This window comes from Aquarana catesbeiana, linkage group LG06, assembly GCF_042186555.1.
Source record: "Aquarana catesbeiana isolate 2022-GZ linkage group LG06, ASM4218655v1, whole genome shotgun sequence".
Lineage (NCBI taxonomy): Eukaryota > Metazoa > Chordata > Amphibia > Anura > Ranidae > Aquarana > Aquarana catesbeiana.
In genome coordinates, this window is record NC_133329.1 from 399,036,870 (window position 1) to 399,052,981 (window position 16,112).

Sequence of the window (16,112 nt, forward strand, 5' to 3'; positions counted from 1 at the left end):
TCTTAAAAAAAAACCAAGGCGGAGGGAAGATAATACCCATTTTCTCATCCTTGACATGAACATCTACAATCTCATTTCACTGTCTTCCACGGCAGCGATTAGCGGCTCATGCTTGAATTAAGTGTTCCTTGTTAATTGACCGATTCAGTAACAGCCTGAGAATTATCAATACAGCGATGTCACCTAATGACACGTGAAGTGTGTAAGAGTTTTATTAACAGCTCGATAAAAAAAAAAAAAAAAATCTGAAGGAGCCGGCGCTCTGAGAAAACTTCGAAATTATTTTTTCTTGTTCTTTTCTTTTGTTTTTAACCACTTCGCACCCGGGGGAAAATTTTTACATTTTTCACACATGTTAAAATCAGCATATTTTTTTCTAGAAAATGACTGAGAACCCCAAAATGTTATATATATTTTCTGAAAGCAGAGGAGCTTGGAGAATAATGGCCCATACACACGACCCGAAAATCGTACGCCAGATTGTACGACCTTTTTCGCTTAATAGTCGCAAGTAGAAATTGAATAGGTAAATAAAGTCACGAAAATTCTCGTACGACAGGAAAAAAAAAAAAAAAATCGGAAGTGACGTCACGTATTGTAATGTATTGGTATTGTATTTTTGGACGACAACTATACTGACTAAACGAAAATCAGGAACATTTTTTGTGCTTGTCCAGTCAAATAAAATCTGAAGAACTGTCGTGATCGGCTCTCGAAAGTAGTGTACACACGATCCGAAAATCATACGATTCTTCCTCGCACGACAGTTTTCGTATGATATTCGGATCATGTGTACAGGTCATAAGGCTCTATGTACACTACAGCTCCTAAACTTGACTTTAGGAGCTTTTGGCGTTATTTTGCCAAAGCTCCTAAACTCAACTCCATGAAAGCCTACGTCTCAATGTACACATAGGCTTTCAGCATCACTTAGCAGCTGCTGAGGTTAGGGAAGGTTCAACCTACCCCCCTCTGGATGCGGAAGAATCACGTTCAGGATAGGAACAATTTGACCACTGGTCTCGGGAAACCGCGTCAAAATCACGGAGCGATTTTTCAGTTTCCCCCGTGATACATCATGGCCAAGTGTACATGAAGCCTAAGATGGTGACAGTTGCAGTTTTTTTATGTCGTATATTTGTACAACTGTTTATCAAACACATACACTATATTACCAAAAGTATTGGGACGCCTGCCTTTACACGCACATGAACTTTAATGGCATCCCAGTCCGTAGGGTTCAATATTGAGTTGGCCCACCCTTTGCAGCTATAACAGCTTCAACTCTTCTGGGAAGGCCGTCCACAAGGTTTAGGAGTGTGTCTATGGGAATGTTTGACCATTCTTCCAGAAGAGCATTTGTGGGGACAGGCACTAATTTTGGAGAAGAAGGCCTGGCTCCCAGTCTCTAATTCATCACAAAGGTGTTCTATCAGGTTGAGGTCAGGACTCTGTGCAGGCCAGTCAAGCTCCTCCACCCCAAACTCGCTCATCCATGTCTTTATGGACCTTGCTTTGTGCACTGGTGTGCAGTCATTTTGGAACAGGAAGGGGCCATCCCCAAACTGTTCCCACAAAGTTGGGAGCATGAAATTGTCCAAAATGTCTTGGTATGCTGAGGCCTTAAGAGTTCCCTTCACTGAAACTAAGGGGCCAAGCCCAGTCCCTGACAAACAACCCCCTCCACCAAATGATTTGGGCCATTGCACAAAGCAAGGTCCATAAAGACATGGATGAGTGAGTTTGGGGTGGATGAACTTGACTGGCCTGCACAGAGCCCTGACCTCAACCGATAGAACACCTTTAGGATGAATTCGAGCGGAGACCGCGAGCCAGGCCTTCTCATCCAACATCAATACCTGACCTCACAAATGCGCTTCCTGGAAGAATGGTCAAACATCCCCATAGACACCCTCCTAAACCTTGTGGACGGCCTTCCCAGAAGAGTTGAAGCTGTTATAGCTGCAAAGGGTGGGCCAACTCAATATTGAACCCTACAGACTAAGACTGGGATGTCATTAAAGTTCATTGTGTGTGTGTGTAAAGGCAGGCGTCCCAATACTTTTGGTGATATAGTGTACATCAGTGAGGGATAATTACAAAGCACATTTCCCTGCCTCGCTAGGAATATGTAAATTAGGCATATTATAGGAACCCCATTTATAAGGACTTCTCAACTGCAAAGTTTAATTAGACCCCTTTCACACTGAAGGTGCTTTTTAGGCATTTTAGCGCCAATAATAGCGCATGTAAAGCACCTCTCAAGCCTCCCCAGTGTGAAAGCCCCAGTGCTTTCACACCGAGGCGGTGCGCTTGCAGGATCGGAAAAAAAAAAAAAAAAGTCCTGCAAGCAGCATCTTTGGGGCGGTACGGGAGTGGTGTATACGTCACTCCTAAACCGCCCCTGCCATTGAAATCAATGGGCAGCGCTATCGAAGCGCCTGCAAAGCGTTTCGGCAGCAAAGCTTTGTGGGTGGTTTTAACCCTTTCCTCAGCCGCTAGCGGGGTTAAAAGCGCCCCGCTAGCGGCGGAAAAAAACGCAGCTATAACAGCGGTAAAGCACTGCTAAAACGGGCGCACTAGCAGTGTGAAAGGGGTCTAAAAAAAATGAGAAGGAAGTGTCACCAGCAGACCAGGATCTCCATAATTAGGTGCAAAATTTTAATCACATAGTATCAAAAAAATCAATAGAAGCAACGTTTCGGAGCCACGCAGGACCCCTTCATCAGGCAAGTGACCATGCCTGATGAAGGGGTCCTGCGTGGCTCCGAAACGTCGCTTCTATTTATTTTTTTGATACTATGTGATTCAAATTTAGGACCCAATTTTGGAGATCCTGGTGTGCTGGTGACACTTCCTTCTCATGATTGCAGTGGGGTTCCAGCCGTTGGTCATTTCAGCACCCAATGTAAGATACGGCCGTTTGTGCAGGTACGTGTGCGTTGGGAGTTTTGCATTGGAGGGGTCTAAAAAAAAGTCCCACATAAAAAAAACAGCATGCCCTTTGATTGTGTTCAGTTTCGAGAATCTTCTATACGTACCAGCAGCCCATTACTATAAAAGAAGATATGAGATTATTGGCCTTGTAAAACTAGAAATGGGTTTACTGACCCTGAAAAGCCAATACAGGCTTGTTAAACCACTGACATTGAGGGACATACACAGTACAACATACAATCGGTACACAAACATTCATAGTACAGGATCTCCTCCGCGTATGGAAAACAAAGACTCAAATGATCTGATATTTTTATTCTTGAAACCGACATCTGCAACATTTTTTTCTTTTTTATAAAAAATAAACCTCTTCCGATGACATAAGGCACGTGTGTGTTAAAACTGCCAATAATCAAACATTTTAATGCTTCTAAATCATGAAGATGACCGTTCAGCGGTGCACAACAAAGCAATCAATGCGGTTGAATTCGGATATATTTTCCTGACGGATGAAAAATCGTTATTAATTGATGGAGCCGTCCATTTAGTGCAATCAGCTACATCAGTAAAATGGTTGCATCGGAGAATCCTGTAACGGTTATCTGTATGCCCAGCGTTAAAAATGCTGGTCAGAGACATCGAGTCCTCCAGGAATAACTAAACATGAAAAATAACAGGGAAAAAAAACCCAAAAAAACGCTACAAATCTGTCTTTCAGAAACCTCATTTTGCAGCGTTAGTCCCAAAAATCTCCTTCATATTTAAGTTGCATCTTTCATGTAAAACTGCAAACTGGCCACATGCTGGGTCTAAGGAAAGTATTTATGTATTGGAGTTCTTTTTTTTTTGCTTGTTTTTAGCTAGCGGTTGTTGCCATGGGAGTTGGTCTATTTTAAAGCGGTTGCTTACTTTTATATGAAAGATCTGCTTTTTTGAGTTTTTTTATTATTTCTGTAGAGTTTTATCAGGGCTCAGCTCTTCTACAGAGAGAAAAAACCTGCGGTTGAAGGAAAGAATATTGCATAATGTATGTCCTGCCTTAGGGATTACATACACTTGAAATGCTCTCTACTTTGGGTGTGTAGAGTACACTCAGGACCTTCCTCCCCTGCAGCTCTCCAGCCTCATTCACCATCAATTTCCTGCTGTCATTTTGACAGCCGGGACTTGTTTTATTTACACAGGAGCAGATCTCTCAGACCTTTCTGCTCTTGTGTAAGCTAAGGCAAGCCATAGATGATGCAATTTTCTTTTTTTGCAACCATGGGTTGCAGGAAAGAAAAATCACTGGATTCTCCCATCAATACAGTCATTGTTGATGGGGGGAATCGCACCAGCAGTGCTATTGTCTTGTGCCAGCAGGGAGCCTTTCCTGACAGCAGAACACAATGATTAGTGGTGGCGGCTATAGCCGCAGGCGGTGACTGCATACAGAAAGTCCGACCGGCTAGTTGTACTGAAGTCGATCCATCGATCGACTTCAGTACAACCATTCTGCCCATGGATGGATTGAACCTCTGGTGATCGCTGCTGAGCCAGGCCAATATTCCATCCATCTATGACCAGCTTAAGGAATCTTTGCCAGCGACAGAATTGATTGCCTGACTCGAACCCAAGTCCTTTTTAGGGCACATCCTTACTAAGGTTGTGCCCAGCAGTTCCTTGGTTGCAGGAGGACTGTGGGATTTCTATAGATCTGTTCTAATATAACCAGAAAGAGAATTATACAACAGTGATAGCAGAAAGAGACTGAATAGGCCATGGCGTCTCCTCACCTTGTTTGATTTTTTTTCTTTAACCTTTTTGCCCTAGTATGTTCCAATCCACTTACTGTTGACTGACTCACAACCTCTGCTGGAAGTCTGTTCCAAACTAAAGATATCCAGCAGAGGTAGTAAGTCAGTCAAGAGTAAATGAATGTAAAGATTCTTGTGGACAAACATAGACCTACAGTATACTAAAACAAAAAAGGATATAAAAAGAAAAATTTAAAAAATAAGTAAAAAAACAAAAACTTAGAAATATATATTATAGCAATTACATGAGTTTCAATCCTAATTTGCAGACAAGAATATTTCCTCAGTGCTACGACAGTTGTCATTTAAGTGGTTTTAATCTTTCTGAAAGCTTGTCAATTAACCCTACAAATAATTTTTGCACTCCATTAATGCCAATACAGACTAACCAAGCAGCTTCCACTCTGTGTATCATACAAAACAGTTCCTCCCAATTCTCCGGCCACACACAACAGAACAGAGATATGTAAACATTGTTGACTTTGGTCCTGCGCCTCCCGTAAGTGCGTAGTTCCTGTAGTATTCTGGGTTATATCAAATCCAGCTGGTGGGAAGAGAAACGAAGGTGAGCATGGCGGTCTTATATTATGGAAGATTACAGTGAGGAATAATCAAATAAAAATCTTTACCAGATCATCCACATCATCTTCTTCCACCATAGATGTGTCTTCTGGTTTCTTCTCAGCTTGGGCCAAGAACTGTGTGATAGAGCGAGTGACAGGTGACATGTCAAACCAGTTATGGACACTGGATGTGCAACACAATCCCCAAAAACACTCCATCAAAAATAGTTTGGGTGTGTAGAGTACATTGAAGCCCTTCCTCCCCCCCAGCTCTCCACCCTAATTTAGCATCAACTCCTAGCTGTCATTTTGACAGCTGGGATTTGCTTTATTTACACAGCAGCAGATCTCTCTGATCTTCAGTGTACACTAAAGCTGGCCATCCGAGAAAATTCAATAGGGTCTTGGATGGATGCTCAGGGAACGGAAATACCTGATGAAGTCTAATTAAATCCCTTTTCTCACCCCACCCTGGCCCCTCTCTCCCTTTCCCTCCCCCCCTTCCCTTCAATTTCTTAAACATACCTAAACAACCTGAGACTTCCCGATGCTTGCCTTGGGCTCCAGCCCTGGTGTGGCCTATATGCTCTACTTTACCGCTGTTATGCTTCTACCTGGGTACACACGATATCTACTGTTATCTGTGAAACCAAGATATGTGTGTGAGCCGCTCAGGCTGTATTGGAATGAAGTCCTCTGCCAACCACTGTAAGCGCTGGCCGGGAAGGGAGCTCTTCTATGCTAGAGAGTGACTAGGTGTCCCGTGAGCTGCACATCAAGTCAAGGCCTGCTGTATGATAGTGAATGGCAGTCTTAGCCTGAACCCCTGTCAGGCAACGCTCTCCCAACGCGTTTCGCTCCGATGCCATTTACTATTATTCAACAGGTCTTGACTCGATGTGTGGCTCCTGGGACACCTAGTCATGATCTACTGTTATTTATTGGCTTTGAGTTTTGTTTGCTTAACCCTTCCATGTTTTGGCTCACTGACTTGTATGATTGTTTAGCCATGCAATTATGTATTTTATCGTACTGGCTGCATTGTTCTTCACTACTGTATTGCTGACTGAAATCTACAAATAATTTCAACAAACCTTAAAAAAAAAAAAAAAAAAAAAAAACTAAAGCTGGCTGTACACTGAACAGTTTCCTCCATTCACATTATACAGCTCGGATGAATGAATCTCCCGCTGCAGCTATTAAATTTTGACACCCATCATCTGACAAAATACTCCAATAGGCTCCTTTGACAACAGTCAACCAATCGGGAGTCAGGAGGGTGGACAATAGTCCCCACTTATATCAAAGTTCCGCTTACCTCCAAAGTCGCATCCCCCTTACATCCGTAGTCCCCACTTATATCAGAGTCCCCATCAACCGCCCTGTTAGAAAAAAAAGCTGCTCATCATCGGTTGCAGCCCTGATCGCTGTATTCTGACAGCGGGGGAGTCTCCCCACTCTCGGAATACAATAGCGCAGTGGGGAAGATTCCCCATCTACCTCGAATGTGTGGATGAGGGAATCAGTTCAGTGTTTTTCACTCAGACTGCTGGCTGAATTAGAAAAAAAAAAAAAAACTGAAGCATGTATGGCCAGCCTAAGGATTATTTCAGTGTGATTGTCCAGAATACACCTCTTGCAGAACCTACTAAGCCTCCATGAAGGGGGACCTTTAGATACCCCTGAAACATGCTGGATGTTTTACTGTAGCGCAATGTAGCACAAATGACTGCAGCAATATTTATCCGAATGTCAGGAGCCTCTCTGTACGCTTTTTGCCTCTTGGCCTTTCTCTGAGGAGCTCGGTTGTCTGGTAAGTGTCGTCAGCGGGCTGTATGCCGGGAGACAGATATCAGGCGTGCAGGAACATCCTGTACTGACAAAGCCACAGCGGGAGGGAGCGAAGACCTGCAGCTGTCTGTACATCATCATGACTGATAAGATCGCCAGCATCCAAGTAACTGATTACCGGTGCTCACGGCTCACTCGTTATACAGAGATGGCTCCTACCTGTTTGGCCTCTTCGGGAGTCACAGAGCTGTCTGTCGATTCCTCGGATGTGATCAGGGACACGCCATCTGGGAGAGAAAATACAGAATGACAGGCACGTGGCAGAATCTCCTGACCCAGGCATAGCAGACTGGTGTGTGTGTTTTAACTCAAAAGACAATACAAGAACACACAAGCAGGCTGGGACATAGAGCCTCATGCACACTCTGCTTTTTTACAGATGCTGTCTTGGGCGTCAGAAGTTTTTTGTTTTTTTTTAATTGCCTTTAAACTGCCCTGCATGTTATCCTATGTGTTCATGCACACGTAGGCTTTTAGCAGCATTTTTTGGCAGGAGAATTTAGTGGCAGAAAAAAAAACCCTCTGCTAGTGCGGTTTGCAGCAGCAGCAAAAAAAAAAAAAAAAAAAAAAACCCTGACAGCTCCTAAACACCCGTGCCCAGTATTTAGCAGAGTTCTTTTTTTGGAAGCGGAGGAAATTGGCGTCCTTAACAACCAGTGACTAGCTGGTTGTCAAAGAGCGGGCCGGGAAGCTGGCCGCCACGTCCTTAACAACAGATCCCCCACTGACAGCTGAATGTAAACAATAATCATTGCAGGCAATCAATTGTGACTGTGGTATTGATTATAAGGGGAACCCTATGCCAAAATAAAAAAATAAATAATAAAAAAAAAGTTTTGGCCCCCCCCCCCCAAATCCATGTCAAACCCTCAGAGAGGGAAACCCCCACTTACAAATATTAAAAAAATGGGTGTGGGGTTGTCCCCAAAAATCCATACCAGACCCTTATCCAGGCATGCAGCCTGGCAGGCCAGGGAAAGGGGGGGTTGGAAAGGTGCCCCTACTCATTCACCAAAAAAAAAAAAAAAAAAAAAAAAAAAAAAAAAAAAAAAAAGGACTGTAGACAGCCTTTGACAAGACATTTAAAAAAAAAAATGTACCCCGGTGTAGATCCATCGTCAATCACCATGCCCGCCGTTACAGCCAACTCGAAAAAGAAAAAAAAGGTCCACTCCCAACAAATACTCCTGCCGTCTGGCAGGGCCACCCGTTCACGTCACCTGGTGACCCCTTGTCACAAGGGCGGGGCCACCCGGTGACGTCATCGGGTGGCCCAGCCTCTTAGCTATTTAATGACTGTCAGATGGTGGCAGCCATTTTTTTACACTACACTTTTTTTTGGTGAATGGGTAGGGGTACAACTCATTCACATGGGGGGGGGGGGGGGGGGGGGGGGGGGCGAGATCTGGGGCCCCCTTGTTAAAGAGGGCTTCCAGTTTCCGATAAGCCCCCTGCCCGCAGACCCCCACAACCACCGGCCAGGGTTGTAGGGAAGACGTCCTTGTCCCCATAAACATGGGGACAAGGTGCTTTGGTGAACCCCCCCCCCCCCCCCCCCCCCCCATGTTGAGGGCATGTGGCTAGTACGGTGCAGGCCTTTTTCTGGCTTGTCAGGCTGCATGCTCGGATAAGGGTCTGCTATGGATTTTGGGTAGCTCCACGCCATTTAAAAAAAAAAATTGGCGTGGGGGTTCCGCTCAAAATCCATACCTGACTTAAGACAGCAGGACTTGGCCCCGCCCCCCCCGGCTCCCATGTCACTGGATTTGATTGACAGCAGCGGGAGCCAATGGCTCCCGCTGCTATCAATCTATCCAATGAGCTCCCAAGACAGCAGCTGGAGTTGCTGGGCTCGTCCTCCACGCTGGAACGAACGGGTTCAGGTAAGTAAAAGGGGGGGGGGCTGCTGCAGCACAGAAGGTTTTTCACCTTCATGCATAGAATGCATGAAGGCGAAAAACCTCAAGATTTTCCAACTCCTTTAAGGACATTAAACGGTATTTTTTAAATTTGCTGCAAAGTAAAACGGTCATGACAAAAATGTTTGCGTCAATGTCCCCTGTCAGCACACCACAGCCAGAGGGCCGAGCATTTTGGGAAGGAGGCCAGCTAGGACAGGCCTGGCACATCTCTCAGCACAGGTATCCATCAAGCCATTTCTAATTACCTTGAACGACAATTTCCCAGAATTCTTTAAGGCTGCCCCCTGCTGTCTTCTCTTTCAGCGACTGGAGGAAATCATTAAAAATCCGAGCCCCTGACAGCTGAAAGTAGAAAATGGAACAGATCAATAAAAATGCAAATACACCACACAGTAGTATTTTTATGATTAAAGTGACACTAAATTATGCGAAAATTCGATTCAAGTTCTTAAAGCGAAACTTCACCCATAACTACATGATAAAAAAAAATAATGCTCCTTAGCAAGGAATACACACTCACCGGCCACTTTATTAGGTACACCTGTTCAAATTGCTTGGTAATGCAAATTTCTAATCAGCCAATCACATGGCAGCAACTCAATGGATTTAGGCATCGAGACGTGGTAAAGACGACTTGCTGAAGTTCAAAGTGAGCATCAGAATGAGGAAGAAAGGGGAAATAAGTGACTTTGAATGTGGCATGGTGGTTGGTGCCAGACGGGCTGGTCTGAGACTTTCAAAAACTGCTGATCTACTGGGATTTTCACACACAACCATCTCTCGGGGTTTACAGAGAATGGTGGGAAAAAGAGAAAATATCCAGTGAGCGGCAGTCGTGTGGAGGAAAATGCCTTGTTGATGTCAGAGGAGAATGGGCAGACTGGTTCCAGATGATAGAAAGGCAACAGTAACTCAAATAATCACTTGTTACATCCAAGGTATACAGAATACCATCTCTGAACGCACAACACATCCAACTAGGGCTGAAACAACTAATCGATTAATCGATTACTATTTTCATAATCGATTAATCGGCCAGTAACATAATGGGGTTAACAAAAAACTAAAATGAGCCCTTTATAGTACAAAAAGAACAAATCGCTGCTGTAAATATTACTTTCACAGGTCTACAGTAAAAAAATGAACCCCTTACAGTAGCGATTATCTGCTTTTTTTTTGTACTATAAAGGGATATTTTTAGTTTTTTTAACCCAATTATGTTACTAAATGTCTTAGACCTGGTTCACATCTATTTTTTTTTTTTTGGTGCTTTTTGCAGAAACGCACTACAGTTCATTTACATGGTTTCCTATGGGACACATTCACATCTGTGCTTTTTTCAGCCGCTGCGTATTTGGAAAGGGTCGGGACTTTTTTTAATGCAAAACGGTGCTTTTTTTGGTTCAATATACTTCAATGGAGAAGCTGCAGAAAAGCATGTAATGCGTTTTTGCAGCAATTTGTGTTTTTTTTTAATCTGCCCAACAACAAATTGGCCAAAAAAAAGTAAAAAAGCAAAAACGCAAATGGCAGCAAAATCACGTGTGTAAAAATCAAAACGCACAGCAAAAAGCACCGCAGAAACAGATCAAAGGCAAACTGCATAGGTGAGTACCGAGCCTTAGGCTGGACACACCGATTCATTTTTAGACCAGAATATTCAGACGAAAAATCTTTGTACATTCGCTGAATGAAAGAATGTTGTTTGAAATTTTCACTTGTTTTTAACAATCTGTTTTTAAAAGTAAGTAATTTCTAAACGAAAACTACATACTCTGTCTGAAAATTCCTTTGACCAAGAAGTTTTCTATAATTTCCAAATTTTCCCATCACTGTGGTTGAAAACGAACGTCGATTTGACCCCCACTAACGATTAGAAAATCGAACGAACATTCTTAAAATGGCTTTTTTTTTTTAAGGAAAACATTGTTTGTTTAAATAAAAAAAAAAAAAAGTGATCTCTGAATCTGATATTTACCAGATTCACCCTTTAAGAGTATATACAGTATATCTCTCCTCTAATAGTATATCTCCTCTAATAGCATATACAGTATATCTCTCCTCTAATAGTCTATACAGTATATCTCTCCTCTAATAGTCTATACAGTATATCTCTCCTCTAATAGTCTATACAGTATATCTCTCCTCTAATAGTCTATACAGTATATCTCTCCTCTAATAGTCTATACAGTATATCTCTCCTCTAATAGTATATACAGTATATCTCTCCTCTAATAGGCTATACAGTATATCTCTCCTCTAATAGTATATACAGTATATCTCTCCTCTAATAGTCTATACAGTATATCTCTCCTCTAATAGTCTATACAGTATATCTCTCCTCTAATAGTCTATACAGTATATCTCTCCTCTAATAGTATATCTCTCCTCTAATAGTATATACAGTATATCTCTCCTCTAATAGCATATACAGTATATCTCTCCTCTAATAGTATATTGTATATCTCTCCTCTAATAGCATATACAGTATATCTCCTCTAATAGTATATACAGTATATCTCCCCTCTAATAGTATATACAGTATATCTCTCCTCTAATAGTATATACAGTATATCTCCTCTAATAGCATATACAGTATATCTCCTCTAATAGTATATACAGTATATCTCCCCTCTAATAGCATATACAGTATATCTCTCCTCTAATAGTATATACAGTATATCTCCTCTAATAGTATATACAGTATATCTCCTCTAATAGTATATACAGTATATCTCTTCTAATAGCATATACAGTATATATATCTCCTCTAATAGTATATACAATATATTTCCTCTAATAGTATATACAGTATATATCTCTTCTGTCTGTTATTCTCAGAGTGGATTAGATATTTTGCTTCCTAACCATATAGTTGGTTATTTATATTTACCATTGCATAGAGATATTTAAGAATAAATTGCCTTTTTTTTAAACTTCACATATGAACTAAATTATACACCACACTTTTTTTTTATTAACCGATTAATCTAAACAATAATCGGCCAACTCATTGATTATGAAAATAATTGTTAGTTGCAGCCCTACATCCAACCTTGAAGCAGATGGGCTGCAGCAGCAGAAGACCACACCGGTTGTCACTCCGGTCAGCTAAGAACAGGAAACTGAGGCTACAATTGGCACAGGATCACCAAAATTGGAGAATAGAAGATTGGAAAAACGTTGCCTGGTCTGATGAGTCTGGATTTCAGCTCCGACATTCAGATGGTGGGGTCAGAATTTGGCGCATTAATTCATCCTGCCTTGTATCAACAGTACAGGCTGGTGGTGGGGGCGTAACAGTGTGGGGGATATGTTCTTGGCACACTTTGGGGCCCTTAGTACCAATTGAGCATTCTTTAACCACTTGCTTACCTGGCACCTATACCTCCTTTTCCTGCCCAGGCCAATTTTCAGCTTTCAGCTCTGTCGCACTTTGAATGACAATTGCGCGGTCATACAACACTGTACACACATGAAATTTTTATCATTTTTTTCCCCCACACAAATAGAGCTTTCTTTTGGTGGTACTTAATCACTGCTGGGTTTTATATTTTTTGCTAAATCAACGAATAAAAAAAAAAAAAAAAAAAAAATCTTTTTCACAGTTATAAAATTTAGCAAATAGGTCATTTTACTCCTTCATTGATGGGCACTGATGAGGGGACACTGATAGGTAACACTGATGGGCACTGACTGGCAGCACTGTTGGGACTGTACTGCAGCTGTAGGCAATAGGGCTGCACCGATACCAAGTATTTGCACAAGTATCGGTACTCATGCAAATGTACCGATACCTGAAACCAATACTTTCAGGCTGGGTTCTTTGAGCTGTCAGCGGGTCTCCCCTGTGTTAAAGAAGTCCGGTAACTGAAGCTGTCAAAAAAAAAAAAAAAAAGCAGCCGGCAATGTTTATTAACAACATTGCTCAACCTGAAACACTAAAATAAAAAGAAACATTGTTTCTTTTTGTATATTTTTGTTTCTTCATCTGCAGATCAAAGGGATGAACAAATGTTCCTCTGTTTAACCCCTTAATTTACTCTAATCAGCCTTAATTAACTCCCTATTCTTCTCCATTTAATTATTATTTTCCTGCTTTTTTTCTTTTGTTCACGTCTATTTTATAAACGATAAACAATTAAAACTTTTTTTGTTTGCTTTGTTAGTGAATATTTTTACACATATACATTAACATTAGAGGTCGACCGATATGGGAAATCGCGGTGGCCGATATATGATGCCGATTTTTTTTGGCCCGATATGTTAGGCCAATTTTTTTTTTTTTTTTCCCTTCATCTCATAAAATCTAACAGTTAGACCCTTTTTAACACTGGAGCATTTTTCAGGCGCTTTTGGGCTAAAAATAGCGCCTGTAAAGTGCCTGCAAAACGGCTCCCCTGCAGTCTCAGTGTGATATCCCGAGTGCTTTCAAGGCGATGCGCTGGCAGGATGTTAAAAAAAAGTCCTGCAAGCAGCATCTTTGGAGCGGTGTATACCGCTCCTCCACCACTCCTGCCCATTGAAATGAATGCGCACCGCTGCCGAAGTCCCTGCAAAGCGATTCGGCAGCGGCGCTTCATGGGCGCATTTCATCGAATAGCGCCGCTAAAGTGACGGTAAAGCGCCGCTAAAACTAGCAGCGTTTTACCGTCAATGCCTGCCCGCTCCAGTGTGAAAGTAGCCTTAATTGATACAGAAAATTTCTTACATTTAAACATTTATTAAACAAAACAAACCTCCAATCAGTTCACTTGTATGTATAATTTAGATTAAAAAAAATAAAAAATATATATATATATATCTTAAATATTAAATACACAAAAACAGGTAAACAAGACTTTTGGACGAAAAAAAATGGGCTAACTTTACTGCTTAGTTTTTTTTAAAAATTCATTAGTGTATTTTTTCCAAAAAAATAGCATTTGAAAGACCGCTGCGCAAATACCGTGTGACATAACATATTGCAACAACCGCTATTTTATTCTCTAGGGTCTCTGCTAAAAATAATATATATAATTTTTGGGGGTTCTAAGTGATTTTCTAGCAGAAAATACAGGATTTTTACTTGTAAGCAACAAGTGTCAGAAAAGATTAAGGCCTCATTCACACAAGGCGGACTCCGTTTCCACGCAGCCCGCCTCGGTCTGCCGGCTCAGCGGGAAATCTCTCCGTTGATCTCCGCTGAGCCGGCGGATGACAGGTCCCTCTCCGCTCACTGAGCGAGGAGGGGCTTGTCAGGCGCCGTATGGAGGGATCGGATAAAAACGGACAGCATGTCCGTTTTCGTCAGATCTCACCCAATCCGATAGTGACGGATCCGGGCGTAGGGCCATCCGTCTGCTTTTAGCGGATCGGATGTCAGCGGACATGTCTCCGCTGACATCCGTCGCTTCATAGGCTAACATGGAGCGCCCGTTCAGGTCTGCCGTCAAAACTGACAGGCGGACCTGAACGGTCCGATCGTGTGAAAGGGGCCTTAGTATTTAAATGGTTAAACTGAGAACCCCTACACACAGAGTTCAGTCCATTGATAAGTAGAAACATCGTATCTCTTCTTGGTTCTTTTATCAGACTTGGCAGGCTGCCCAGAGAGGACAAACAAGTCGCTCCACCGAAGACTTCAGGCAACTTGCATTGACTTCTATTACAGAAGTCATTTGCAAGTAACGCTGAAGTTATAATTGGCCTTTTTTTATCAGCACAATTGGCTGATGCCGATTAATTGAAAAACGCCAAATATTGGCCGATATGTAACATATCACATTGAAAAAGCGCTAAATTAAAAAAAAAAAATCTATTTAATTTGTAAATAACTTTTCAATGCTTTGTACCATTGCTGACAGCTAAAGTTAAAACAAAACAGTTGCGGTAGGTATCGGTAATGGCGAGTACTAAAAAAAAAAAGTATTGGTACTCGTACTCATTGTAAAAAAATGGTATCGGTGCAGCTCTAGCAGGCATCATTCAGATACCTTTTTTTGTCTGCCGACGATTCTGTGCACCGTTAGAACGATCATAACAGCAGTTCAGCCGCTTAATCGATCTTACAGGTGATGGGAGGGGACACCCCTCTCCAGTGCTTCTCCAGGCTCTCCTGTGCCATCGGGGGACCTGGAGAAAGAATCCACCGTCGCTGGATAAAGAGCATAGAGATTTCCGGTGACCAGATGGTCACCAGTCATCTCTATGACCGTCGGAGGCTCTGCCGTGACGTTATGACCTCACCTCCGGGCTGCGGAAGTCAACAAAGCGGCGATCTCGCCCGTCTCCGTGTGCTTGCGCACAGAAGCGAACGCACATGCAAGTCCCACCCACATATGTAAATGCCGTTCAAACCACACATGTGAGATATCGCCGTGTGCTTTAGAGCGAGAGCAACAATTCTAGCACTAGACCTCCTCTGTAACTCTAAACATGTAACCTGTAAAAAAAATTAAAGCGTTGCCTATGGAGATTCTTAAGTTTCGTAGTTTGGCGCCATTCCACGAGTGTGCGCAATTTTAAAGCGTGACATGTTGGGTATCCATTTACTCAGTGTAACATCATCTTTCACATTGCATAAAAAATTGAGCTAACTTCACTGTTTTGTTATTTTTTAATTCATGAAACAGTCCCCCCCCAAACAAAAATGTGTTTGAAAAATTGTTGCGCAAATACCGTGTGACATAAAAAGTTGCAACGACTGCCATTTTATTTCCTAGGCCAGTGGTCATCAACCCTGTCCTCAGGACCCACTACCAGACCAGGTTTTATGTATTACCTTGGGGGAGATGCAGACTAGAATACTGCAATCACTGAGCAGCAAATGATATCACCTGTGATGTATTTCAGTTATCTTGCAAACCTGGCCTGTTAGTGGGCCCTGAGGACAGGGTTGATGACCACTGCCCTAGGGTATCTGCTAAAAAAAACAAATATAATGTTTGGGAGTTCTGAGTAATTTTCTAGCAAAAAATATGACGATATTTACATGTAGGAGAGAAGTGCCAGAATAGGCCCGGTATGGAAGTGGTTAAAATGTATGTATAGTCGTATGTTGA

At 42.2% G+C, this 16,112-nt stretch overlaps 1 protein-coding gene across 1 annotated transcript in view; it reads right to left on the reverse strand.

Moving 5' to 3' along the window:
• Window positions 1-3,237: 3,237 nt before the first annotated feature.
• The window catches only part of XRCC5 (X-ray repair cross complementing 5), a 136,184-nt gene continuing 123,309 nt past the window's right edge, over window positions 3,238-16,112 (reverse strand). Inside the window, exons 18-21 of the mRNA XM_073634408.1 lie at window positions 9,315-9,411; window positions 7,307-7,374; window positions 5,363-5,431; window positions 3,238-5,277 (exon numbers count right to left, since the gene is read on the reverse strand). Of these exons, the coding sequence (XP_073490509.1) occupies window positions 5,263-5,277; window positions 5,363-5,431; window positions 7,307-7,374; window positions 9,315-9,411 (249 nt within the window). The 3' untranslated portion in view covers window positions 3,238-5,262. The remainder of the gene's footprint in view (window positions 5,278-5,362; window positions 5,432-7,306; window positions 7,375-9,314; window positions 9,412-16,112) is intronic.